The sequence below is a fragment of the Chanos chanos genome, chromosome 9 (assembly GCF_902362185.1).
Source record: "Chanos chanos chromosome 9, fChaCha1.1, whole genome shotgun sequence".
NCBI lineage: Eukaryota > Metazoa > Chordata > Actinopteri > Gonorynchiformes > Chanidae > Chanos > Chanos chanos.
In genome coordinates this window covers 29,511,266-29,536,975 of record NC_044503.1, presented here as the reverse complement: position 1 = coordinate 29,536,975, position 25,710 = coordinate 29,511,266, and the positions used below count along the sequence as shown (strand labels likewise).

Genomic DNA, 25,710 nt, shown 5'->3' with positions numbered 1-25,710 from the left:
CTGGGATAGGCTCCAGCACCCCCCGCGACCCTAATCAGGATAAGCTTAGATAGTGAGTGAGTGATTTAAAAGTGTAAGTGGTTTAAGAATATTAATTTCACTTTTCATTTCGGAAAACAAAATGATTCTTTCCGGTGTCAAATATTTTATTGTACAAATAAAATTAAAATTTCATTATAACGTTTTATGTTATATGATACACAACATAAAAAAATAAATAAAATCACTTTTTTCCTAGACCTCGTGTCAGTTCATCTTCCACAACCATCTTCTTCCTCCACAATCTCACTGTCTCCTCATTGGTCAATAAATATTATTGTAGTCATTAAAGATCCATGCCCATATATTCATGCTTTTCGAAATAATAAAGTTTCACAGCCCAAATGGCTTTGTTTTAATAATGTGAAATGTTAAAAGACTTTGAGACATATGTACTATTGTCACCACAATATATCATACAACACAGACCAACCCTAAATAAACAAATAATGCATTATTTTCTTTTCCTTGTTGCTTCTGCAAAGAATTTATTGTTTTCTAAGAACAGAACCCACAGAATTCTCTTTCTTGGTCGTGTCATCTAACATATATCATCTCACTCATCTCGTGTATATAGAGCTGGGTATTGTTCAAAACGCTTCAATACTGGTGCCAGTACCGATACACTGACTTTGATACTGGTTCCTGAACGAAACTTTTTCAATACCAACTTCCATTTTAAATAAATTCCATTTTAACAAAAACAAAATTATATTACACATTATGGTACAAATCTTTCGTTTTATTTTTCAGCTCCTTGGTATTTTTACACACTCATAACATAAAAAATATAAACCTATTTACTACAATGTGATTTAACTTAATTGTCTATTTCAACTTAGTTTTATATTTCAGCAGCTTGGCATTTTTCCACTCAAAACAGTTTTACATGAAAAATGAACTTATTTGCTACAACTTGAAGTTATCTGTTTACATAATATTAATAAACTGCAATGTATAATAACTGGAATCGAAAACCAGACGACTGCTGTACCTTTTGAACCACTGTCGTTCCAACAAAAATATTAGAGTACAAAGCACCCTGTGTCAAGAGCTTGTTTGATCACAAGCGAAGTAGTAACAACCACTGTTCTGTCCTCTTCACACCGAGTACTAACGCCTTCCCAAATCACTCACTATCTAAGCCGCGGGGGGTGCTGGAGCCTATCCCAGCGGTCATAGGGTGAAAGGTGGGGAAACAGCCTGGACAGGTCAGACACACACAATTTAGTGTCTCCAATTCTTTGGACTGTGGGAGGAAACCGGAGACAACATGCAATTCTTTGGACTGTGGGAGGAAACCGGAGACAACATGCAAACACCACACAGAAAGGACCCTGGCCGGGAATCGAAAACCCGAGACCGCCGTGCCGCCCCTTTCCAAATCAACAAGTCAAAAATTAAGTAAATTTTACTGATAGAAAGAGAGAGCTCACATTACTCTCGTGAAAATCTTATAAATAAAAAACAAACCGTAGTTACTGGCCAACAGATTTCAACTAACTAGAGTGGCGCTCCGTACATTGACAGATGCAGTCCGTACAAGCATCAAAAGGCAAATTGCAAAACGTCTAATTACATCCCCAATCCAGTCACACACTTGAAATAAAATCTTAAAGTGACCTATAGCAGTAATTTAGAGTAGCAAGGGCGATTGTAGCCTACAGAATGGCTAATGTAATACAAAAGCAAATATTGTATCGTAGGCTTACGTGACACACGACAACAAATAGCCGAAACACACATAACAGTAGCCTATCTAAGTATATTACAACCCATGTGTAACGATAAGGTAACAGAAACTCTAATTCAGACATTCCGAGGATGCTCAGAAAAACGGAGAGAAAAGGTGCGTTTACATGGAGCCTAATATTCCGTTAATCATCGGATTCAAACTCAGTCGGAATAAAAACGCTTAAGGTAAACACTTAGGTCGGAATGAAATATTCCAATCCGATCGAGAATTCAATTGGATTGAAAGAAGTAGTCTAGATTTCAGATAATCCGCTCGACAGGAAAATATTAACCATGTAAACGCTCAGTCGGATAGTCTTTTGCACTTGGAACTTTTCGTGCGTGTTCAATACGCGAAGCACTGACGTATTGACATTTCACTATGCATTACAGAGTTTTAAAAAAAAACATAGCGGGCATTTCGGGAAATTTAACACGTTTGTGTTAAACATTCTCAAAGAATTAAGAATAGTCGAGCGTCTAGATGGGCGAAAATCCGGCAACAACGAGCTATTTAAGCAAATTTGGGAGAATATTTCATGAAGAGATGGGGTAATTTTTATCATAATTATTATAAAGTTATTATAAAGTTGCAGCTGTCTTAAGTAATTAACTGATCAAATCATTGACATGAGGTAAAGCTGGCTCTTCACAAAACTTGAAAGTACGCGTTCTTTTAGCCATTCCACCATTATTTATTTCTATGTATGACCGGCTTAGAGATTTTTATATAGCTTTCGACTTGGCTACATCGTACAGGTCGGCGCAAGGTAATTTCTAAGCATTTGCAATGAATTCCGATTGTATGCTTGTGACATGTAAGTGCGCACTTATCCGATCGCTTTCATGTAAACAGTACATTCGGAATCGGCAATTGGAAGGCAATCGGGTTTCAGTCCGCATGATAAAAATGTGTGCATGTAACCGTAGCTAATGAAGTACGAAAATAGGAGATCTGTTGCAGATCCAACTTCATATTTAAACTACTTTTAGAACTAACGTATCTTAGTAACTTTCATAAAGAGTAAACTGCAGAACTAAAAATCTCCGTTAGAGAGTGACAGAACATAACAACCACCAAAAGTGGAGTTCGGCAGCAGTGGAGACGTCTCTGAGCACAGTGAACATAGCATAAGTCTTAAGCATTTGTAATAAAATATACATAGTGAGATTAATCTAATAACATTTCAATGTACATCAGCGATTTTAATTATATCGTTGCTTAGTTCTTTTTCTCTCTTCTTTTATCTTTGCAAAGTCAGTTGATCAAATGTCTGTGAAGATTCTCAGTCATTAAGGTCATGGTTGTTCAGGAAGGGTTGAATCAAGGGCAACTGGACTTGGCTGTAGATACTTGGAGATGTTTCATCTCTCATCCAAGAGGCTTCTTCAGTTCAGAAGTCCACGTGCCCTCAATTTAACCCTTCATGGATCAGTCGACTAAAGTTATTCTGTGTGTGTGTGTGTTTTATGTGAGGAAATACTTGTTGTATAACACAAGTAGCGTACGCTATATATCAGATTCACTTTCGTTGCTTTTCTTTTCAGAGAGGGTGACATTTAACCTCTCTGAACATCTCTTGACCTCTCAAAAAAAGTCATAACCTTATAACCTAAGTAGCAGCTGTCATTACCAGGAGTAAGATACAATGATTAAAAACACATATAAACCTGCACATCAGTTACAGAGTAACAAATTGAAATTTAAACGAGTTTCTACTTTTTATAAGAAAAACTGAACAAAAGCTTTTCTTACGTATTAAAATGATATTTTCCAGTTGAATAAGACGCTCACTTTGTTGTATTATTATAAGAAAAAAAAACTTTTTAAAAAACAGCTGCCTGTCCTTATCTTGACCTTCGACGCTACAAGGTAAGGGAACAGCCAATCAAAATCAGTCTTAAACTCAACGCCACCCTCATCCACATTCAGGAACTACAGACAGAGGGGACTAGAGTGCAGTCTGTTTAGATATTCATAAATCTGACTACAGTTAACGTTTTATACAACCATAACCTCTCCTGGCCATTTGGGTGCCCTGAGCGTAATTGCTTTGTGAGAATATGAAACATCAGAAAGTGACCAAAACAATTACCTAAAAAAATATAAAGCCAGAGGCAGATCGAAATACGCCAATCAGAAAAGGTGTGGATGTTTTAGAAAACCACCGTGTGCAGTATAGCCCATTTCCCATCCACTTCCTCTCAACATCGCCGACTATTTGGGGGGATGTTCCCACCGCGAGGGGCGTGGTTTTCCTACCGATGACGCGTTGCGCTCTGTCTTAGTCCGCACACCGGACACAGTGAGCTAACCAATAGAATTAGCCAAACAGTCCAAGCGGGAAAACGAAAACTTTCTGTCTACATAATACTGGTTTCGTGGTTTTTATATAGGGCTCCGGAAGACAGATTCCAAAACTACAAGGTGAAAAGAAGATTTCGCTCTTCAAGTGAAACGACAACAATCCTCACCGTAAGTTTTTGCACAATTTGGGTCGTCAAGTAGATGCTAACCTATGGCAGTCATGTTTTAGTGTTGTTTTAGGGTTTGAGGTGGCTGTACTCTTTGGACAAATATTTTTTGGCGGGTTCTACATGCTGCTTTATCCTCTCTCCTAAACTTTGTGAAGTGCATCCTACGTACACCGGTACGAATATTCATAAATAATTAAGTTTCTCTTTGTGGTAGGAAAGCAATCCTTAAGAATTGACGAAAGAACTTTTTAGTGTTAAAAACTACAAGCGAAGTCACTACATCGAAACACTTAGTAATAGCCTTTTCAGTTGATTCTTCGAATCACTGAAACAAGTAGAATCAGTTATTTGATGTTTTAATAGATCAGTGGAGTGAATGAAGATCGGAATGCTTGGAGTGAGTTTGTTTTAACTCTGAGTTAACTTGACTTTGCAGGAGCCATTGCAGGAGAGGAGCTGTCAGAAAATGGCGGCCAAAGCTTTAATATCAGAGGAAGATTTAACCTGTCCTGTGTGCTGTGACATCTTCAGGGATCCCGTTTTCCTGCTGTGCAGTCACAGTTTCTGTAGAGTCTGTCTGCAAAAGTTCTGGGCAGCCAAAGGATTTCAGGAGTGTCCAATTTGTAGGAAAAGATCATCGAAACGTCCACCTCCTTCTAACCTGGTGTTAAAGAACCTGTGTGAGACTTTCTTAGTGGAGAGAAGTAAGATATCTTCAACAGAGTCTGAGGAGTTCTGCAGTCTGCACAGTGAAAAATTCAAGCTCTATTGTCTGGAGGATAAACAGCCTGTGTGTGTGGTGTGTCAGACTTCAAAAAACCACAAAAACCATGAATTGTGTCCAGTAGATGAGGCTGCACATGATCAGAGGGTAAGACAAATGTTGTGGTTATTAAACACTACAATAAACCTAACACCTATTTTTTATTGTTCAAATATTAAAAAGAGAAATGATAGGCTATATATTTTAAGGGTTTCTGTAGAATTGGGGAAACAACATCTCTGCTTACAGAATATCAATATAATTATTTAGTACAAAACTTTAAAATTTGTGGAACAATGAAATCAACACATGTAGGGTGTTATGCTGAACAGGTATTTAAAATGTTGTATTCGGGTTAACTATGACTCGATAGATATCATATGAAATAGGACAATTAGTAGTAATCAAATTTACAGAATCAAGTCAGTCTGCTTTTGATGTTACATAGGAGTGATCTTATATTAGATCATGTCAGATCTGACCATTCTGTCACACATACACACTCTACAGAATCCACACCTCCTCTAAAAATCTACTCATTTATTCCAGGAGGAACTCAAGATTTCACTGAGGCCTTTAAAGGAGAAACTGAGGTTCTTTAAAAAAGCAAAACTGGCCTATGATAAAACAGCAGAATACATAAAGGTGAGAATAACTGATACAAATCCACAGTTTAATACGAAATCCCACAGTGTTGATATAACACAAAACAGTAATTATGAACTTTTTACAAAAGCAAAGTAACTTAAGCAGAGCGCATCACAGTAGCAATATTAATAGTTAAATGGTGTACAGTGATATTTAAAATGCTTAAATGTTCCTCATTTCAGACTCAGGCTAAACACACAGAGACACAGATTAGGAAAGAGTTTGAGAAACTTCATCAGTTTCTACGAGATGAAGAGGCAGCCAGGATAACTGCACTGAGAGAGGAAGAGGAGCAGAAGAGTCAGATGATGAAGAAGAAGATTGAAGAGATGAGTGGAGAGATTTCATATCTCTCAGACACAATCAGAGCCATAGGAGAGGAGATCAAAGCTGAAGACATTTTGCTCCTTAAAGTAAGAACCTAAACAGGTCTCACACTTTCTGTCACTGACTCTGTTTTTGTTTCTGTCTCTCAAATCATAAACATGCAGTCCGTACCTGATGATCAAGGCATTTATTTATTCATAATCTCTTTTCACAGAACTTTGAGGCCACAAAGAAAAAGTAAGTAACCTGTCTCTTAACTATCTTCTTTTTCTCTGGTACAAAACCCACAGCAGCACTGACTCCTGAATGTTATTCCAGAGCCCAGTGCACACTGCAGGATCCAGAGGTGTTTTCAGGAGAACTGATCAATGTGGCAAAGCACCTGGGCAACCTGAAGTTCAGAGTGTGGGAGAAGATGCAGGACATTGTTCAATACAGTGAGTTTACTTAAGAGAGAAAATAAATGAATTTTTTTTTGTGCTCATGTATTTATGATCACTTTCTTACAGGTTTTCATCAGGTACTGGTCTGAATGTCAGATAAAAGACCCCTAAGAAAGACTGGAGTTAATATGAGGCAGATGAAACTGAAATATGAGAGAGAGAGAGAGACTGTGATGTGACGGTGGTTTCTCCCAGTCACATAGGTCTGTTTTTTCCTTTTTTAAAAAACGTTTCCTTTTGAGATTCTTGAGTCTCAAAGACAGGGATTTATGTGACAGTGTGAAACACAACACACAGATCAACACACAGGACAAATGTGAGGACACCAGAAATTACTGCAAGTGTTTAAAACACAAAAAAAAACCACACTGCACACCTTAAAATAAAATCATGCACACTAAGCGGAAAAACCCAGAGTGTAACAGGAATAAGAGTAGAATCTCGAGTGTTAGACCAGATTAAAACCAACTTTCAACATACAACTACATACAGCACACACACAACAAAGACAACACACAATTTATCTAAGTACAATACTGTCTAACAGATTTGGTTGAATAAACTCAGTGATGACATCACTGTAGCTCATATGTATTTACACAACTGACTTTATCATGATACAAACCACTGTCTCTATGAGTGATGTTTTTGTGATTGGATTCGTTCTCTCTTCTGTTTGTATTGTGAGTCTCAATAAGATAAGTTAATAACAGTATGTGACCGCACGCAGAATCGCTAAATTTTCTATTTTTGTTTTATCACAAGATACTAAAGTAGATTCAGAGCTTAAAAAAATGAGGTATCGCTTGCCAGGGCTGACCAAATACTTTGGCCATAATGCTCAGTAGAAAACAATGATTTTTACGAAGCGCAGTTCATTTCAGAAAACCTTTCATTTTTCCATACATTCTCAGCACAAAATCTACATTTAGAAAAGGAATTGATACTTTAAATGGTTAGAGTAAAACACTATCCAAATCAGTTCATTTTGAATATGCAGTGTTGTAATAAAAATACATACATTTATAGACAATATGAAAACAGTATGTTCAAGATCAAAGCATTAATTTAGTGGTAAATAATACTTTTCTTTTACACCCCTCATTCTCTGCATATCTGAGCATCCCGTCATCATCCTGTGACTTCAGCACATTAACAGATGTTCTCCCTTCTGTTGTTATGTCAAAGACGTCGTCAATAACGTGTTCAAACTGCTGCCATTCTCACTTATTCAGCTCTGATCGACACGCTATCCCAGCATGCAACTGCCTCTGAAAGGCTGGAGGACTAATGGCAGCTGGTGGGAAAGTCCTTCCCATTGTTCTTGTGGGTGTTTATTTGCCTTTGAATAGTTGGAGGGCTCCATGGAGCTGGGCGGTTGTTTCAGCCACTGTGATTGGCTAGGTTCGGCATTGCGTTACCGCACCACAAAAGAAGGGAGTTCCTTCCAGTTTCAGTCGTAAATCCAATGTTATGTTAATAACGTTATCAAAATTGCTTTGTGTCACAAGTTGACATCACAGTAAGTGTGATCTGCGTGACAGTGTCTAAAGACGGAGGAATACGATACGCGAGCGCTTGGTTTAATAACGCAACAAATTAATGACGCTTTCTCCCCTGTCAGTTCTCGGAGGACCAACTTCCCACTATAATTTTCTTTCCCGTGTTTACAAATCACTTTCAGTTTAAAAAAAGGCGAATGACAGATAAGCACTTCAGGAATTTGAATCCACCACTATCTAATTTTTGACGAAATACGGATTCTCCACAGTTTTTGTGGTCTCCTGTAAAGTTGACGTACCCGCGATGTGGAGGGTTTTGTCGCGTCGGGTCACATATAAACATGTAAACTTATTTTTTATTTATGCTCTCCCTGTGTCTCTGTTCTCTCTCTGTTCAGCTCCTGTGATTCTGGACGCCAACACTGCAGCACCAGATCTCATCCTGTCTGAGGATCTGACCAGTGTGAGACTGAGTGATGAGAAACAGCAGGTTCTTGATCATCCGGAGAGAGATTCCTTTCATTGTGTGCTGGCCTCTGAGGGCTTTAACTCGGGGACACACTGCTGGGATGTTGATGTTGGGGACAATACACACTGGATCCTGGGTGTGACAACAGAATCAGACCGGAAGAAGACGAACACGTTCTTTAATACTGGTGTCTGGCGTGTTCAGTTATATGGTGGCAAATACTGGTCAAAGGCCCCAGGAGGGTCATCTGCTCCACTGATAGTGAATAATAAACTCCAGAGGATCAGAGTGGAACTGGACTGGGACAGAGGAAAACTCTCATTTTCTGATCCTATAAATAACACACACTTAGACACCTTTACACACACTTTTAATGAGAGAATGTTTCCATTCTTCTATAATTACTGTAAACTCTCTCCTCTGAGGGTCTTACCTGTGAAGAGTTGTGTAACAGTGAAACAGCACAGTTAGATCTGATACTGTCTCTGTTTAAAGTAAAAGGTTTCTACTGTTATTGTCTCTGTCATTCATGTTATTTCTGATAAAGTACAATGTCTAAAACCCAAAATAAATTTTGTTAGCTTGTTAGATGTAATGTGTGATAGTAAATGAGAAGAAAGTTCATGTTCATGTGAAATTTAAATTGATGATTTCTGATTTAAGTGTATGTGGTTTAAGAGAGAAGATTAAAATGACACTACAAGATTCTTAAGTGACAATAAAACCATAAAAGAAAAACATATTTGCACTGGCTCCTCATTGGTCAATAAATATGACTGTAGTTATTAAAAATCCTGGCACACCATATATTCATGTTTGTCAACATAGTAAAGTTTTACAGCTCAAAGGTCCTTGCAGTCCAAATAGACTTATTTTAAGTGTTAAAGACTTCACAACAATCAGTGTTGGGGGGTAACGAGTTACAAAGTAACATGTCGCTGTAATTATATTTCTGTCCTCCATAACGAAGCAAACTAAGGCATTACAGTTTACATTTCAGTAATCACTTTACAGTTACTGGATTTTTAAAATGTCCTTTCCTGCGTTACACACACACCTTTTCAAAAGAATGTTTTTCGTGCTGAATATTTGAATTTAACTTATAAAACGGATAGTTCTGGTTTTGGGTGCCAATTGGTCAATACAGTGTAAAAGCGGCGTTAAAATGATTGTCGAAGCGGCTATGACACTACACACAACTGTTCACCTTAACTGTGTATCTATAATACGGCTACCTGCTGTCGCTACGGAGAGACTGGGTCCTTGACAGTAGCTCCCATTAAATGGAACAAGACCGACAACTGGTTGGTTAGCTGGCTAGCAATGTCTGCTACGTTTGAGAAAACCCGAAAAATACGGTGTAGCCAAGGAAAAAGGGAACAGTTTTCATCGTTTGGCCTGTGTCTGAGTGTAACATTTCAGAGTTTTAGATTCAGCCCTGAAATCAGCCCTGTGCCAATGTACATTTATAGTACAGTGCTTAATAAACACTGAACTGTTTTTAGAAACCCTTGTGTTAACAGAGTCGTTGTCATTTATCAAATCTGGACTTGAGGTCTTGAAGTGCTTCATTAACTTTTAACAGGGCTGAATATTTCACATCAGTCTCTGAATCACAGGAAAGAGGGGGCTGAAAACTATATTTACATTGTGTTCAGTATATTTACACTGAAAAGTCAGAACAAAAGTGACAATGGTTACTGTGAATACTATGATTGCCTCGGCCAGCAAATTCATGAGAGGGACAAAGACGTGTACTATAACCCTGTCGAACTGCTGTAAATCAGACTGCAACCTGTTCCTCTTTCTGTCAGATCCCCGGTGGTGAAGTATGTGTCGCGGTGGAGGTCGTGCCTCCAGTCTGTTCCTTGTGTTTCTAGCGTTTCCCCTGTTCCCTGTGTCTCCTGCGCTCCCCTGCCTGTCTCCCTCTCTCTGTGTCTGTGTGTATGGGTTGTGGGCGTGACGTTCCTCTCACCCTCCCTGCCTGTCTCCCTCTCTCTGTGTCTGTGTGTATGGGTTGTGGGCGTGACGTTGCTCTCACTCTCCCTGCCTGTCTCCCTCTCTCTCTCTCTCTGTGTTTGTGTGTCTGGGTTGTGAGCGTGACATTCCTCTCACCCTCCCTGCCTGTCTCCCTCTCTCTGTGTCTGTGTGTCTGTGTTATGGGCGTGACGTTCCTCTCACTCTCCCTGCCTGTCTCCCTCTCTCTGTGTCTGTGTGTCTGTGTTGTGGGCGTGACATTCCTCTCACTCTCCCTGCCTGTCTCCCTCTCTCTGTGTCTATGTTGTGGCCAATCAGCCTGCACACCTGCAATCCATCTACTCATCAGCTCCTGGAGCCTGCGCATTACACTGGAGATCAACCAGCCAGCCCCTGGAGCCCAGCCTAGCCAACCCACTCCCATAGTCCCTCCTACTCTGCCAGCCCCCCCCCCCCCCCCCCCCCCCCCCCCCCCGCTCCAGAGAGCCTCACCTCCCAGAGCCTGCGCGTCACACTGGAGATCTGGGGAGGTACAGGGCTTCCCTTCTTCAGTGCTCCCTGGTGTTTGGACAACAACCAACAGCCTTAACCACAGACAGGTCGCTTTAAGGCAGTGCTTTAGATGGGGCTACAGCTGCGTGGGAGAACCAACCTGCCATTAGTTCCTCTTTTTCCCATTTTGTTGCTGAAATGGAAAAAAAAAAAACGTTTTTGATCATCCAGTCTGGAGCAGGGACGCTGCCAAGCGTCTACTCATTATTCACTCTCCGCCAGGGGCTTCCCACAGGAGTATTCTGTGGAATTCAGGCCATCAGCAGCGGATTTAGGATGGAGTGATGAGTCACTCCAGGAGTATTTTTATGTCGGCTGAGCGATCAGGTCAAGGATGAGTTAACCGCCAGGGACGAAACCAACAACTTAGACTCTCTAATTTCCCTCGCTATTTGGTGGTATAATCACCTCTGTGAGCGCACGTATGTAATATATTAGCTCCTAGGACTCAAGTCCTCATCCTCCTGTATTGGTGCTGGGGTCACGTGAGGACTTATGATAATACAAGGAAATTAGACGAGACAAACTGAGACAAAACAGATTTAATCACATACAGAGTAGGTGACCTTTCAGTCTGTGCTTTAAAGTGTCTGTGGACCCATGACTCAACTCCACCTCCACCTGTGGTGTCTAAAGGAGGAGCAGTAACACAGAAAAACACCATAAATCCGCAGCACACCAGCATGAGAATGACTCAAATCAGAGCACATCAGCAGGTGTAAATTAAAGTGAAATAAAAACAGAAAAAAAAAACATTTGAAGGAAAACTCTCATTTTCTGACCCTCTAAATCGGTGGTTCTCAAATCCTTGCTCTACATATGTTCTATCTATCTTTGCTCTGAACATACCTGATTAGTGTGATTAACATGCTCTGGATTAAACCAGCTGTGCTCAGCCAATCAAAAGGGAGGGAAAGATGGAAAACGTGCAGAGCAGGGTTCGCCCTAGAGCAGGATAGAGAACCACTGCTCTACATATCACACACTTACACACACACTTTTACTGAGAGAATGTTTCCATTCCTCTGTTATAACAGTGAACTCTCTCCTCTGAGGATCTTACCAGTGAAATGTTGTGTAACAGAGAAACAGCACAGTTAGATGAAACGTACCTTGGTAAATAAAACAGGAAATAACCTTCAAACTTAGGAAGTCTGATTAAAAGTGTATATTGAACAGAATAAGAACATTCATTTCACGCACATTTGCCAATGGCACTATCTGCAGTGTTAATGTTGTTGTCATACTGTAGTCTATTGTGCTTGCCTTTCCAGACTGAACTGAAAATACTCGAGATATTATAATATTCCAGATATATCTGTTTAGTGGCATTGAGTTGCTAAAGATCATGCATAATTTCCAGAAAGTTATCAATAGATACTATCAGAAAAGTAATAAACCGGCGGCTTGTTAGATGTGTCATGACTTTGAAGAGTGCCATTCCTTTTCTGGTCATGTGGGGTCCTCAGTCTTTTTTCATTTTGTCCCTGTCACAAAACAATGACGTTCTCCTGTTCCTTCATTATTGATGTATTGCCCTCACCTGTGTCTCTCTTTTTTTTTTTTTCCCCGTCTACTTTCCCCGTCTGCTCTTCTGTTTGTTCATTGCTTAATCTTTGAGTTGTTTCCTGTGTGCCCTCGCTTCCCAGTTCTGGTTGTTTCCCGTAAGGTAGCACAGTTCCTGTTTTTTTTTTTCTCTCCTCCGTATTGTTTGTGACCGTTCTGCCTTTTCTGGATTGAGCTTCTTCTTGTTTTTATTTTTTGGACTTGTGTAGCTTGTTTTTGGAAATCCAATTTTGCCTGTTTTTTTCTCTACATCTGTTAGTGCTCTGGTGAGAGTTTGTGCTCTTTTAAAACCTTTTTTTTTTTTTTAAATTCAATTCTGCCCCCTGTGTTTGACTCTTTAACTGGGCTCACCCTATTCCTGGGTGGAGCATTTATTGAACGTTTAGCCTTCTGACCAGGCGACCCAGTTATGACCCTGAGTCATAAATGTGTATTATTTTGTGTGCTGCTGCCTGTGTGTGGTGTTGTTTCCTCCCCTGTCTGGTGTGTTTTCCCCATATGTCTCTCTGTGTCTTTAATGTGTTACTCTGCAGGTGGCGATCGGGGATTGGCCCACAGTTGACGGCGCCGGTTTTAAAAAGACGCGCCATCCAGATGCCGGTTGCCTCTCGTTTGCCCTGGCCACTTTGACTGTGTCCGTTCGTTGTGATTCAATAACTCGTGTGTGTTTTCCAGAGAGATTTGTTGTATAGTTTGTAGATCTTTCTTTGTGTATTTGTAATTTTCGTTGTGATAAGTATTTGTTCGTTGTAAAATATTGTAGATAATTTTCGTATTAACTGTTCGGGTAGTGGTAGGGGGTGTGAAGCCATTTTTGTTCGCTCTTCTTTTCTCCTGATTTTCGTTAGGGAAGGTTTCTGTATTTTCTTTTCTTTTATTTTTGGGAAGTAGTTTATTTAGTTTGGAAAATATAGATGGTTTTGTTTGTTTTGGCCACGCTCACCCCCAAAGCTTTTTACTACCACTTGTTGTAAACAAATCACTTTTTGAGTTGTATTCGCTGGCACGGGTTTTCAAAGGGAACAGGGAAAAGGGGGGGGGGGGTCACTTTTTTGTTATGCTCGGTAACCCCTAGGCTGGGCATAACAGTTTAGCCTTCTGACCAGGCGACCCAGTTTCGAGGCCCACCGGGTCTAGCCTTGTGACAGTGCCTGACTCTGTTTTCCATATGGGCTAACTGGCTAAGCTAAACTGCTCCAGTGTTGTGACTCTGGCTAACATCTAAAATTAAACTAAATACTCACAAAATATCGTGATGATTCACTTATTACGCAACAAAGGAAATTATTTTTGTGCATTTAAGAATATCTCTGTTTATGGCAGTTTTGTTTCGTTAAGAGGAGGGGTCCTGTCACACAAAGAACTTTATTTGATTTTTTGACTTCAGCTGATTTTAGACTTTGGGAAGAAGCAAATTGAATATCCCCTTCCAAGGGCTGTGGATAACTGAATATATAATGTCAATATTGAGTCACATGTCTGCAGTGTGGCTGTTCTTCAGTGTTAGTATTTTAGTAGTACTGATGGGACATCCCGGTGGAACATCCCCATGGCATTTTTTAAGTGACATGCTTGATGTTCCATTGACAGCCATGACAAAATTTAACGTCCATAAAATTTCCGTAACAAAGGTTTTCACAGGGCCTAGTTCCCTGTTAGATGCAGACTGTTTGGTCGTGTGACTTGTTATCTTTGCTGATCTTGTATCTGTGTTATCTGATGTTTATGATTACCAGATGCTTCAGCCAACCTGTGGTCTTGTTAGTCAAAACACGTGACTGGAAATAGCCAGATTCATGTGTGTGTGTGGGCATATGTGTGTGCAAACACTCACTGGCAGAGATGAACAGCCCTGGTATTGAAACTGTTCATATACCTGTTCACTGTGAGGACAATCATTTTGTAGGTCTAATTCTGCCAAGGCATTTGTTTTGCCTTTTTCAGGTAGTCAAAGATGTCTTACGTAAGCTTACATATTAGTGTTTTTAATGAATGTTCATACATTTACAGAAACTTTGACAACCTTGAATGTGGCCAAAGCAAACCTTCTTAACTTGAAAGCTGGGGGTATCTGGCCGGCTTTGGGGACACTTGGGCTGGGATCCAGACCTACCAGCTGAGTGTCTCTCCCCTGGAGGGCCCAACTTCCGGCCATGTCACCCACTCCCTCCCCAAGCTGGTGACCACCCCCCCACCCGAAGCTTCTTTTAGATATAGGTACCCCCCCCCCCCCCATGGAGTACCTATATATGTATATATATATATATATATATATATATATATATAAAAATAAATGTATTTATGACATTTATAACATATGTATAAATAAACATATTTAAATTTCAGAACTGCAGTAAAAATGTATGAGTTGGCGCATCTTCAGCCGGCAGTCATAACACAAACCCGCAGCGTGTTATCAGAGAGAGAAAACACTGCACACCAATAAGACAGGCACATGAGTCATTCTAAGTTACTGGCCTAGATTCAAACTGGGTGAAATGAATATTCAAAGTCCGTACCTCATGCTGAATGAGGCCATAAAAGTGTTTTATTCAGACTTTGACCTCTGTGCCACTTCCGAGACAGAGAGTGGTTTCCGCCTTTCAGACAAAGACCAGAGTTAAATCCACACAGGATACATTTAGTATGCATTCTCGCTCATATGATGGAGTACATTGCTAAAAAATCTTCGTTCTCAGAAGAGGATTTTTCCTGTCCTGTCTGCTATGACATCTTCAAGGATCCTGTTCTCCTGTCCTGTAGTCACAGTGTCTGTAAAGTCTGTCTGCAGCAGTTCTGGGAAACAAGCAACTCTCAGGATTGTCCACTGTGTCGAAGAAGATCGTCAAAAACTCAGCCTCCTGGAAACCTTGTGTTAAAGAACCTGTGTGAGGCTTTCTTACAGGAGAGAAGTCAGACGTCTGAGCTCTGCAGTCTACACAAAGAGAAATTCAAACTCTTCTGTCTGGAGGATGAACAGCCTGTGTGTGTGGTGTGTCAGACTTCAAAGAAGCATTCAAACCACAAGTTCTGCCCGGTAGATGAGGTCGCGTCGGAAAAGAGGGTAAACAATATTGCACCTTAAACCCTCTCATTGTATGTTTGATGCAGTTACAATAATTAAAATAGGAGTATTTATAAATCTTTAACTTTAAGCTTTGTTGAACTGTAAATGTTTGACACCCATGTATAGTGATAAAGCTAGCATTAAGACCAGTCTATTTTAAACCTTATGTGAGAACACAAGGTTCGATGCATAATGCAGAGCTCCATCATGTTGAGACTTCGATCTTTGTAGACCAGGTCAGTCTCACTGTTCATTTATTTATCTTGTAAAACAGGCGCGTTGTTGACAGAGGAAGTTTCATGTCGCACGATAAAACAGGAACATAAAATCAACAAACTGTCTTCAACGATGTGTTTGCTTATTCCAGGAGGAACTAAAAACTGCACTAGAGACCTTACAGGAGAAGGTGAAAGTCTTTAAGGGAGTCAAAGGAACCTGTGATCAAACATTAAAGTATATTAAGGTCAGAATGATTCGTTAATAATAATTTAAAAAATGATTCATTTGTGGTCAAACGAAAAGAAACAATAATTGCGGAAAATGCCGCAGCATCACTGTGGTGTGTAACAATGAGAAAACGTCACCCTCTTCATCCTTCTCTGTTTCCAGATCCAGGCCCAGCACACAGAAAGGCAGATTAAAGTAGCATTTGACAGAATTCACCAGTTTTTACAAGAGGAAGAGGCAGCCAGGATAACTGCACTGAGGGAGGAAGAGAAGAGGAAGACCCAGATGATGAAGGAGAAGATCGAGGAGATGAGTAGAGACATATCGTCTCTTTCAGACTCAATCAGACACATAAAAAAAGAAATAAGGTCCAGAGATGTCTCCCTCTTACAGGTAAAGAACACTGTCACACACACACACACACACACACACACACACACACACACACAAGCATGCACACACAAATCACAAACAAAGGAGATGTATGCAATCAATTAAGCATTTGTTGTTCATTTGCAGAACTTTAAGACTACAATGATGCGGTAAGTAATCTCTCTCTCGCTCTCTCTCTCTTTGGTTCTGAACCTAAACCCACAGCAGCACTGACTCCTGAATGTTATTCCAGAGCCCAGTGCACACTGCAGGATCCACAGATGGTTTCTGGAGCACTGATCAATGTGGCAAAGCACCTGGGCAACCTGAAGTTCAGAGTGTGGGAGAAGATGCAGGACATTGTTCAATACAGTGAGTTTCTTTTCAAAACAACAACAACAAAAAAAAGCCCTAATACAATGGAATGGTAACTCTCAGCATTAGCTCATAGCGATGGGAATTGTAGCTTTTGCGCCAAATGCCACATTTAAAATATATCACCAATAAATTCACCAATAAAAATGAAATCTCTCTCTGGAGGTCACTACAGCATGAAAATGAGGAAATCAGTAGAGCACTCCATTTTGCAGTTCATCATCATATGTTGTCTTCTCCTTTTGAGACATGTAATGTCAAGCAAATAATGACTCTCTATTGTTCAACCAGCTCAAGAATTTTGGTTTACCGATAAGACTGTTAGGGATAATAATCCTGATACAAAATAAACATTTGGAAGCAACACACACTTAGAATGGTAAATACTCTCACTCTATCTTTCTTCTGTCCTTCTTCACCAGATCCCGTAATTCTGGACCCCAACACTGCTCACCCAGAACTCATCCTGTCTGAGGATCTGACCAGCGTGAGACTGAATGATGAAAGGTACCAGCTCCCCGATAATCCAGAGAGATTTGATTGGTACATCTGCGTCCTGAGCTCTCGGGGCTTTAACTCGGGGACGCACTGCTGGGACGTCGACGTCGGGGACAATACGCACTGGATCTTGGGCGTGACCGCGGAGTCAAACCAGAGGAAGGGAGAGATGCTCTTTAACACAGGAGTGTGGGGAGTGCTGTGCAGAGAGGGTCTGTGGAGGTCCCGCTCCCCGGCGTCGGAGTCCTGGACTCCCTTTACCGTGAGTGAAACACTCCAGAGGATCAGAGTGGAGCTGGACTGGGACGGAGGAAAACTCGCGTTCTCTGATCCTTTAAATAACACGCAGATACGCACTTTCACGCACGCTTTTACCGAGAGAGTTTTTCCGTGCTTCTATTGTCATTGCAAACGCTCCCCTTTGAAGATTTTACCTGTGAAATGTTCTGTAACAACCAGTCAGGTTATAGTAACAAACAAAGCTCATTAGGTTAATAAATACATTTTCAAATTAACATAAACGCAGTAGATTTACAATGCACAGCTAGGAGAACCAATCGAAATAATATCAAATGTCTTGTTAATGTAACTGTAGATTAAGTGGGGGGGGGGGGGGCAATTAGGGAGGTGATCCACGACCCAGTTCTAGGTTATTAAATGATCCTCCTTCGTAGGACCACACACACACACACACACACACACAAACATACGCACGTGCTGTTTGGTTATGAACAGCTATTCTATTGATAGCCAAACAGAAAAGCACCAACATAACAAAAGTCACCGAGAGCCAAATGTGAGTCTACATAACACACCCTAATCCACAGCATTTCTAATCTGAATACACTGTTTCAGCCCACAGCGATGAGGAGAAACAGCTAGGCTTATATTAATAGTGTATTGATTTGATCATTTCTTTGAAAATTAAAAAAGCCTCAAATTAACCTCAAACTTAAAAAAAAAAATGATTTGTGGAGTTTTCTTTTTCTCTCTGTTGTCTTGTAGAAACCCCTTCTAGGTTTAACGTTTAACATGAAACACTGAAAACAAATATTTGAATACGGTTCAGAGTCATAATGAATGAGATTCATCAAAGTTTCAACACAGAGAAAGAGTCATTTAAAAGAATGAACTGAGGATACTGGTGTTGAGGGAGAGACAGAAGTTATCATATCACCACGTGAATGTGGAGTTAGTGATGGAGAGAGAGAGAGAGACTCACCTGTCTGAACACACACACTGCAGAGACAGTGAGTTTTCACTGTGGCAGTGAAAGTTGAGGGCTTAATTTGCATTTCTAGTGCGGAGAAGTGTAGATATTTGGTAGAGTAAAAACATGTTCTGAATGCATGTAACTGGATTTTTTGTAATTATTTTGAATGTGCGAAATGAAATATGAAAAATAAAACGTTACCGTGAAATATGAAGCTGTCATGAATTAATTCTCGTAGCTGTACAACACACTGTAGTGAAATGAAAAAATCAAAAGTTGTATTTATTAAGATCTCTAAAACTGCCAGCATTCAATGGCAGACGGATCATCAGTGATTCATCACTGGATTGTGATGATGAAGCCTTCACCTACACTCTTTAAATAACTTTTTTCCATCTAAAATCCAATCGCACATAAATGTGTCTCTTGTCCACAGTGTGCATTGCTGTCTCTTTCTTTACAAACCTCTCAGGTGAACTGAATGAAGGATTGAGTGAAATATGACTAATACCTCATCATACCAGCAGCTCATATTGTACATCATTTTTCTTTACCTTATATTTTTAAAGTCAGGAGAAACATGGGTTATTGTTTCTGTCTCTGGCGTTTGTTTATATTCTTGCCCACGTTACTGCAGAACGTTAGAAGTTATCACTGAATGGAGGGAGCAGATTAAACTAGGTAGAAAACATACAAGTGAAACACTTTTAATTTATATAAAATCATTACAAAGTCAAAACACTTCCAATCATTCATACCATTCAAATTGCTTCAGTCACGTACAAAAATACTGAGATCTATGATTGACCTTCATTGCACACATACACACACACACACACACACACACACATGCATATATATATATGTGTGTGTGTGTGTGTTTGTGTGTGTGTGTGAATACTTTGGCTTTTATATATGTGTGTGTGTGTGTGTGTGTGTGTGTGTGTGTGTGTGTGCATGTGTGTGTGTGTGTGTGTACACATATATGTATATATAAGATGACAATCTTCTTCTCCAGAATAACTTATTTTTTTCTGTGTAAGAATTTGTAAGTTTCTGGGGAAACCTTGTTTTCAGTGGTTTACTCAGTTTACCACATGAGCTCCCAGCCTAACAATCAAAACCTACGACCCTCTGGTTACACAACCATGTCCCTTAGCACAAGGCCCGTAACACCACACGGAACAGTGTGAACTGAAGACATACACACACACACACACACACACACACACACTCACACACACTCACTCACACTAATACTGACCAGTTGTTGAAGGTATGTGAGTACAGCTGCAAGAATGAAGTTCTGGCTGCCCAGATCCACCACACAGAAAAACAACGTGTCAGAAATCAACAGCGTCGCCTCGTTACCGTAGAAAAGAACATCGCTGAACGAGCCAGACTTAACTAGAGGAAATAAATAAACAAATAAATAATAAAATAAGTTATTGGGTGGCATGATGGCGCAGTGGGTAGCGCTGTCGCCTCACAGCAAGAAGGGTTAAATTCCCGGCCAGGCGGCCAGGGTCCTTTCTGTGTGGAGTCTGTATGTTCTCCCCGTGTCTGTGTGGGTTTCCTCTGGGAGCTCCGGTTTCCTCCCACAGTTTAAAGATTTGCAGGTTAGGTGAACTGGAGACACTAAATTGTCCCTAGGTGTGAGTGTGTGTGTGCGAGTGTGTGACTGTGTTTGTCTGTGTGTCTGCCCTGCAATGGACTGGTGACCTGTCCAGGGTGTCTCCCCCCCTTTCACCCCAGGAGTGCTGGGATAGGCACCCCCTGTGACCCCGATCAGGATAAGCAGCTTAGAAAATGAGTGAGTGAGTAAAATAAGTAACAGTTTAATAACCTCAGATAATTCAAGAAATGTCACAAACAGCTTGGCCAGCATGTAGAAAAAAAAAAACTTGTTACAAGTTTAAGAAGATAAACTATGGATGGGAAACTATGAAACCGTGAAATCAGAAGTTCCTACGTGGTTGATGAATGAGCCCAGGTAACAGTTCATGCTGTGTTAAGCTTTAGTGCTCGGTTCAAAAGGATTGGAAGAAAACATTCAAATAAGTATTTAACATAGTTCCATTATTTTCCTTTGCATATCTATTATGTGAATGTGTCTCTTTAAAATGTTAAATTGTGATATTTCACTATAACAGCAAGTGGCAGCACAACATAATATAACGTTTAGAATCCCAGAGAGTGACAGACAGAGTGGACCTGTTGGTTCAGAACTTTCCTTTGAAGTCTCATATTTAAGGAGCCATGAGTTCTAGTTTACCGCAAACACCCTACTGTTCATAGCATACATTTAAAGTGTTTGTTACAAAATATCATATAGTAAACATACATAGCAAGTTGAAAGATATTTTGTTCAAAACAAAAATTTGAATATACATCAGGCATTTTAACTGTGTTGTTGGTCTGTTCTTTTTCTCTCTTCTCCTTTTATTATAAGTCAGTTTACTGGACTTATTTTGTGTGTGTGTTTTATGTGAGGAAATGACTGTTCCAGAATACAGATACTGTTTTATATCAGACTGACATTCACTACATTCACTCTTTTTAAAGAGGGTGACATGTAACCTTCTACTGATCAAATAATAATATATGATATTATACAATTAACAAGTAGCAGGTATCATTACCAGGAGCACTACAAGATATATGATAATTAAAAACACATATAAACCTGTACATCATTTACAAAAGAAAACAAAAAAAAGAAAGAAATTTAAATGACAATTTCTACTTTTTAAATAAACAGCTTCCTTCCCTTACTTTGATCTTTGGACACCACAAGGTAAGGGAACACCCAGTCAGAATCAGTCTTTAACTGAACTTCACCCTCATCCACATTCAGGAACTACAGACAGAAGGAACTAGGGTGCAGTCTGTTTAGCTCTTCATGAATCTGACTACAGTTCACTTTTCATGTAAGATCAAACACAACAGGTGAGTGACAAACGATGTTGTGTAATTGGAGAATAAGTAAATCGGTTATTTAATGTTTTAATAGGTCTGTAGAGTGAATGAAGAACAGAATATTGTGAGTCTGTTTGTTTGAATTCTGAAACTGAACTGAATGTTAGAAAGTGAAAGTGAACTTGATTTTTGCAGGAGTTATTACAGGAGAGGAGCTGTCAGAAAATAGCGTCTAAAGCTTCAATATCAGTGGAAGCTTTAACCTGTCCTGTGTGCTGTGACATCTTCAGGGATCCTGTTGTTCTGTCATGTAGTCACAGTGTGTGTAAAGTCTGTCTGCAGGAGTTCTGGAGTAAAAAAGGATCACAGGAGTGTCCTGTCTGTAGGAGAAGATCATCAAAAGAGGAACCTCTTAATAACCTGGCTCTAAAGAACCTGTGTGAGACTTTCTTACAGGAGACAAGTCAGAGATCCTCATCAGGGTCTGAGGAGTTCTGCAGTCTGCACAACGAGAAGTTCAAACTCTTCTGTCTGGAGGATAAACAGCCTGTGTGTTTGGTGTGTCGGGATTCAAAAAACCACAAAAACCATGAATTCTGTCCAGTAGATGAAGCTGCACATGATAACAGGGTAAGACAAGTACTGTGATAATTAAATGCTACACTACACTAAACTAAATACATATCTTTTATTTATTCGTTTGTTTATTTATTTATTGCTTAAATATGTTTAAGTGAGAGAGAGAGAGAGAGAGAGAGAGAGAGAGAGAGAGAGAGAGAGAAAGAGAGAGAGAGAGAGAGAGAGAGAAGATATTTATTTTGAAGGATACTGTAAAACTGGGGAAAATGACATCTACACGAGCAGAAAATCAATCAAATTGTTTAATACAAAACTTGAAAATTTGTGGAACAATGAAATCAGCACCCTTATGATGTTATGCTGTATTGCTATTTAAAATGCTGTATTTGGGTTAGATATGAATACGTAGATATTAATTAGATATTACATAGTGGTTAGATATTAAGTTACAAGTTAGATATTGATACACTCACTCACTCTCACTCATTATCTAAGCTGCTTATCCTAGTTATGGTCGCTGAGGGTTCTGGGGCTTATCCCAGCACTCACAGGGCAAAAGGCAGGGAAACACCCTGGACAGGTCGCCAGTCCATCACAGGGCAGATATTGATACATATTTTATGAAACAGAACAATTAGAAGTGCTAAAATTGACAGAATCAAGTTAGTGTATTGTTGGTGTTATATAGGAGTGAAAGGCAAGAGTGTGTGTGTGTGATATCAGATGACTGTGTAATTTACAGAGTTCTGGTCAATAAATCACTTATACACACTCTACAGAACCCAACTGGACTTTCTCTAAAAATCTACTCATTTATTTCTAGGAGAAACTGAAGACTGCACTGAAGCCCTTACAGGAGAAACTGGAGATCTTTAAAAAAGTCAAACTGACTTGTGATAAAACAGCAGAACACATTAAGGTGAGAGTAATTGTTACAAGTCCTACAGTTACATGTAAAAAATGTTAATTCACTTAATACTCTACAATGTTTACGTGACACAGGAAAATATTTTGAACTTTTTACAAAATAAAACCAACCTAAATGAATCAGCAGAACACATCACAGTAACAATATTAATGAAGTCAAAGAGTTTACAGTGATATTAAAAATGTTTAAATGTTTCTTATTTCAGACTAAGGCTAAACACACAGAGACACAGATTAGGGAAGAGTTTGAGAAACTTCACCAGTTTCTGCGAGATGAGGAGACAGTCAGGATAACTGCACTGAGAGAGGAAGAGGAGCAGAAGGGTCAGATGATGAAGAAAAAGATTGAGGAGATGAGTAGAGAGATCTCCTCTCTCTCAGACACAATCAGAGCCATAGAAGAGGAGATCAAAGCTGAGGACATTTTGGTCCTTAAAGTAAGAACGTAACGAGGTCTCACACTTTAGTCTCTGTTTTCGATTCTCAGAGTCTCTCTCTCTGTCTCTCTCTGTAATGAATCATAAACATTTTTAATAACTGATATCAAGGCATTTATTGATTTTATAATCTCTTTTCACAGAACTTTGAGGCCACAAAGAAAAGGTAAGTAGCCTGTCTCTTAACCTTCCTCTTTTTCTGTGATACAAAACCCACAGCAGCACTGACTCCTGAATGTTATTCCAGAGCCCAGTGCACACTGCAGGATCCACAGATGCTTTCAGGAGCACTGATCAATGTGGCAAAGCACCTGGGCAACCTGAAGTTCAGAGTGTGGGAGAAGATGCAGGACATTGTTCAATACAGTGAGTTTGCATGAGAGATAATTAGACGAAAAAAAGAAAAGAAAATCAAAAGATTTGGTAACTCTTTCAGTAAATCATTCAGTAATGCATTTTTATTCATGTATTTATGGTTGCTCTCTTACAGTTTTCATTAGATACTGGTCTTAGTGTAAGATTAAAGACCCCTAAGAAAAACTGGAGTTAATATGAGGCACATGAAACTGTGAAATATTGGAGAGAGAGAGAGAGAGAAAGACAGAGAGAGAGAGAGAGAGAGAGAGAGAGAGAGAGAGAGAGAGAGAGAGAGAGAGAGAGAGAGAGAGAGAGAAAGAGAGAGAGACTGTGATGTGATAGTGGTTTCTCCCAGTCACGTTTGTTCTGTATTTTTCTTTTTAAAATGTTTCCTTTTTGGATTTAGAGAAATAAAAGACAGGGATTTATGTGTCAGTGTGAAACACAACACACAGATAAAAACACAGGACAAATGTTAGGACACCAGAAATTACTGAAAACACCCCACAGCTCATCTTAAAATAAAACCATATACAGTTATGCATATCATTACAGACACAAATCTCATATATGACTGAACAGAGTGGATTTAATTCCTGAGTGTAACAGGGTGGAAAAAGAGGAGAATCTCAGAGTTTTAAACCGGATTAAACCAACTCTCAATGCACACAACTAATACAACACACACACACACTGATACAACACACACACACAGCTAATACAATAAATAATGAACTAATACAACACACACAGTTTATACACCATTCATGAAAATGATACAACACACACAACAAATACAACACACTCAACTAAAAAACATTTAAACAACTAATGCAACACAGAGAAATGATACAAAACACACACACAATTTATTTAAGCGTAGTACTCTATAACACATTGTCAGAATACTGTGAGTCTCAGTAATCAGTGAAGATAAATTAATAACAGTATAAACATTTAAACATACTGAATATTAAATCTCTCCCTCTGTCTGTGTTCTCTCTCTTCAGCTCCTGTGATTCTGGATCCCAACACTGCTCACCCAAAAATCCTGTCTGAGGATCTGACCAGTGTGAGATACAGTGATGAGACACAGCAGATTCCTGATAATCCAGAGACGTTTGATTTCTATCTATGTGTTCTGGGCTCTGAGGGCTTTAACACAGGGACACACTGCTGGGATGTTGATGCTGGGGAGAATACATACTGGTCCTTGGGTGTGACCACAGAGTCAAACCAGAAGAAGGGAAAGACATTCTTTAAAACTGGTGTCTGGCGTGTTCAGTTATATGGTGGTAAATACTGGTCACAGGCCTCAGGAGAGTCATCTGCTCCACTGACAGTGAATAATAAACTCCAGAGGATCAGAGTGGAACTGGACTGGGACAGAGGAAAACTCTCATTCTCCGATCCTCTAAATAACACACACCTACACACCTTCACACACACTTTTACTGAGAGAATGTTTCCATTCTTCTATAATCGCTGTAAACTCTCTCCTCTGAGGATCTTACCACCAGTGAAATGTTGTGTAACAGTGAAACAGGACACTTAGATCTAATGTATGATGGTAAATGAAAAAAAAAAGCTTCATGTTAATGTGAAATATGAATTTATGATATCTGATTTAAAAGTGTATGTAGTTTAAGAGTGTTGATTTCAAATTCTAGAAACACAAAGTATTTTCAATGTCTAATATTATATTATTCGAATAAGACTAAAATCACATTATAACATGCTGTAAATGGTACAGAACCAATTCAAGAAAAATAAAATCATACTTTTTTCTGCAACTTTATGTCAATTAATTTTCCACAACCATCTTCTTGCTCCACCATCTCACTGACTCCTCACTGATGAGTAAATATGACTGTAGTTATTACAAATCCATGTCTATGACACCACATATTTATGCCTGTCGAAAATAATAAAAACAGAACAAACATCCTCATTTAAACAATGTGAACTGAAACTTATGTATACCACTGTATACCACAATATACCATATAACCCAATGTATA

General features: G+C 39.5%; 2 protein-coding genes across 2 annotated transcripts; both read left to right on the top strand.

Moving 5' to 3' along the window:
- The first annotated feature begins 4,717 nt into the window (after positions 1-4,717).
- Positions 4,718-17,747, top strand: LOC115821597 (tripartite motif-containing protein 35-like). The gene is made up of 6 exons (XM_030785407.1): positions 4,718-5,122; positions 5,564-5,659; positions 5,845-6,075; positions 6,204-6,226; positions 16,638-16,756; positions 17,182-17,747. Exons 1-6 carry the CDS (start codon positions 4,718-4,720, stop codon positions 17,745-17,747), a joined length of 1,440 nt encoding a protein of 479 aa, XP_030641267.1.
- Positions 17,748-19,930: 2,183 nt separating this feature from the next.
- Positions 19,931-25,244, top strand: LOC115821596 (E3 ubiquitin-protein ligase TRIM39-like). The gene is made up of 7 exons (XM_030785406.1): positions 19,931-19,942; positions 21,585-22,019; positions 22,792-22,887; positions 23,102-23,332; positions 23,476-23,498; positions 23,580-23,698; positions 24,700-25,244. Exons 1-7 carry the CDS (start codon positions 19,931-19,933, stop codon positions 25,242-25,244), a joined length of 1,461 nt encoding a protein of 486 aa, XP_030641266.1.
- Positions 25,245-25,710: the final 466 nt, after the last annotated feature.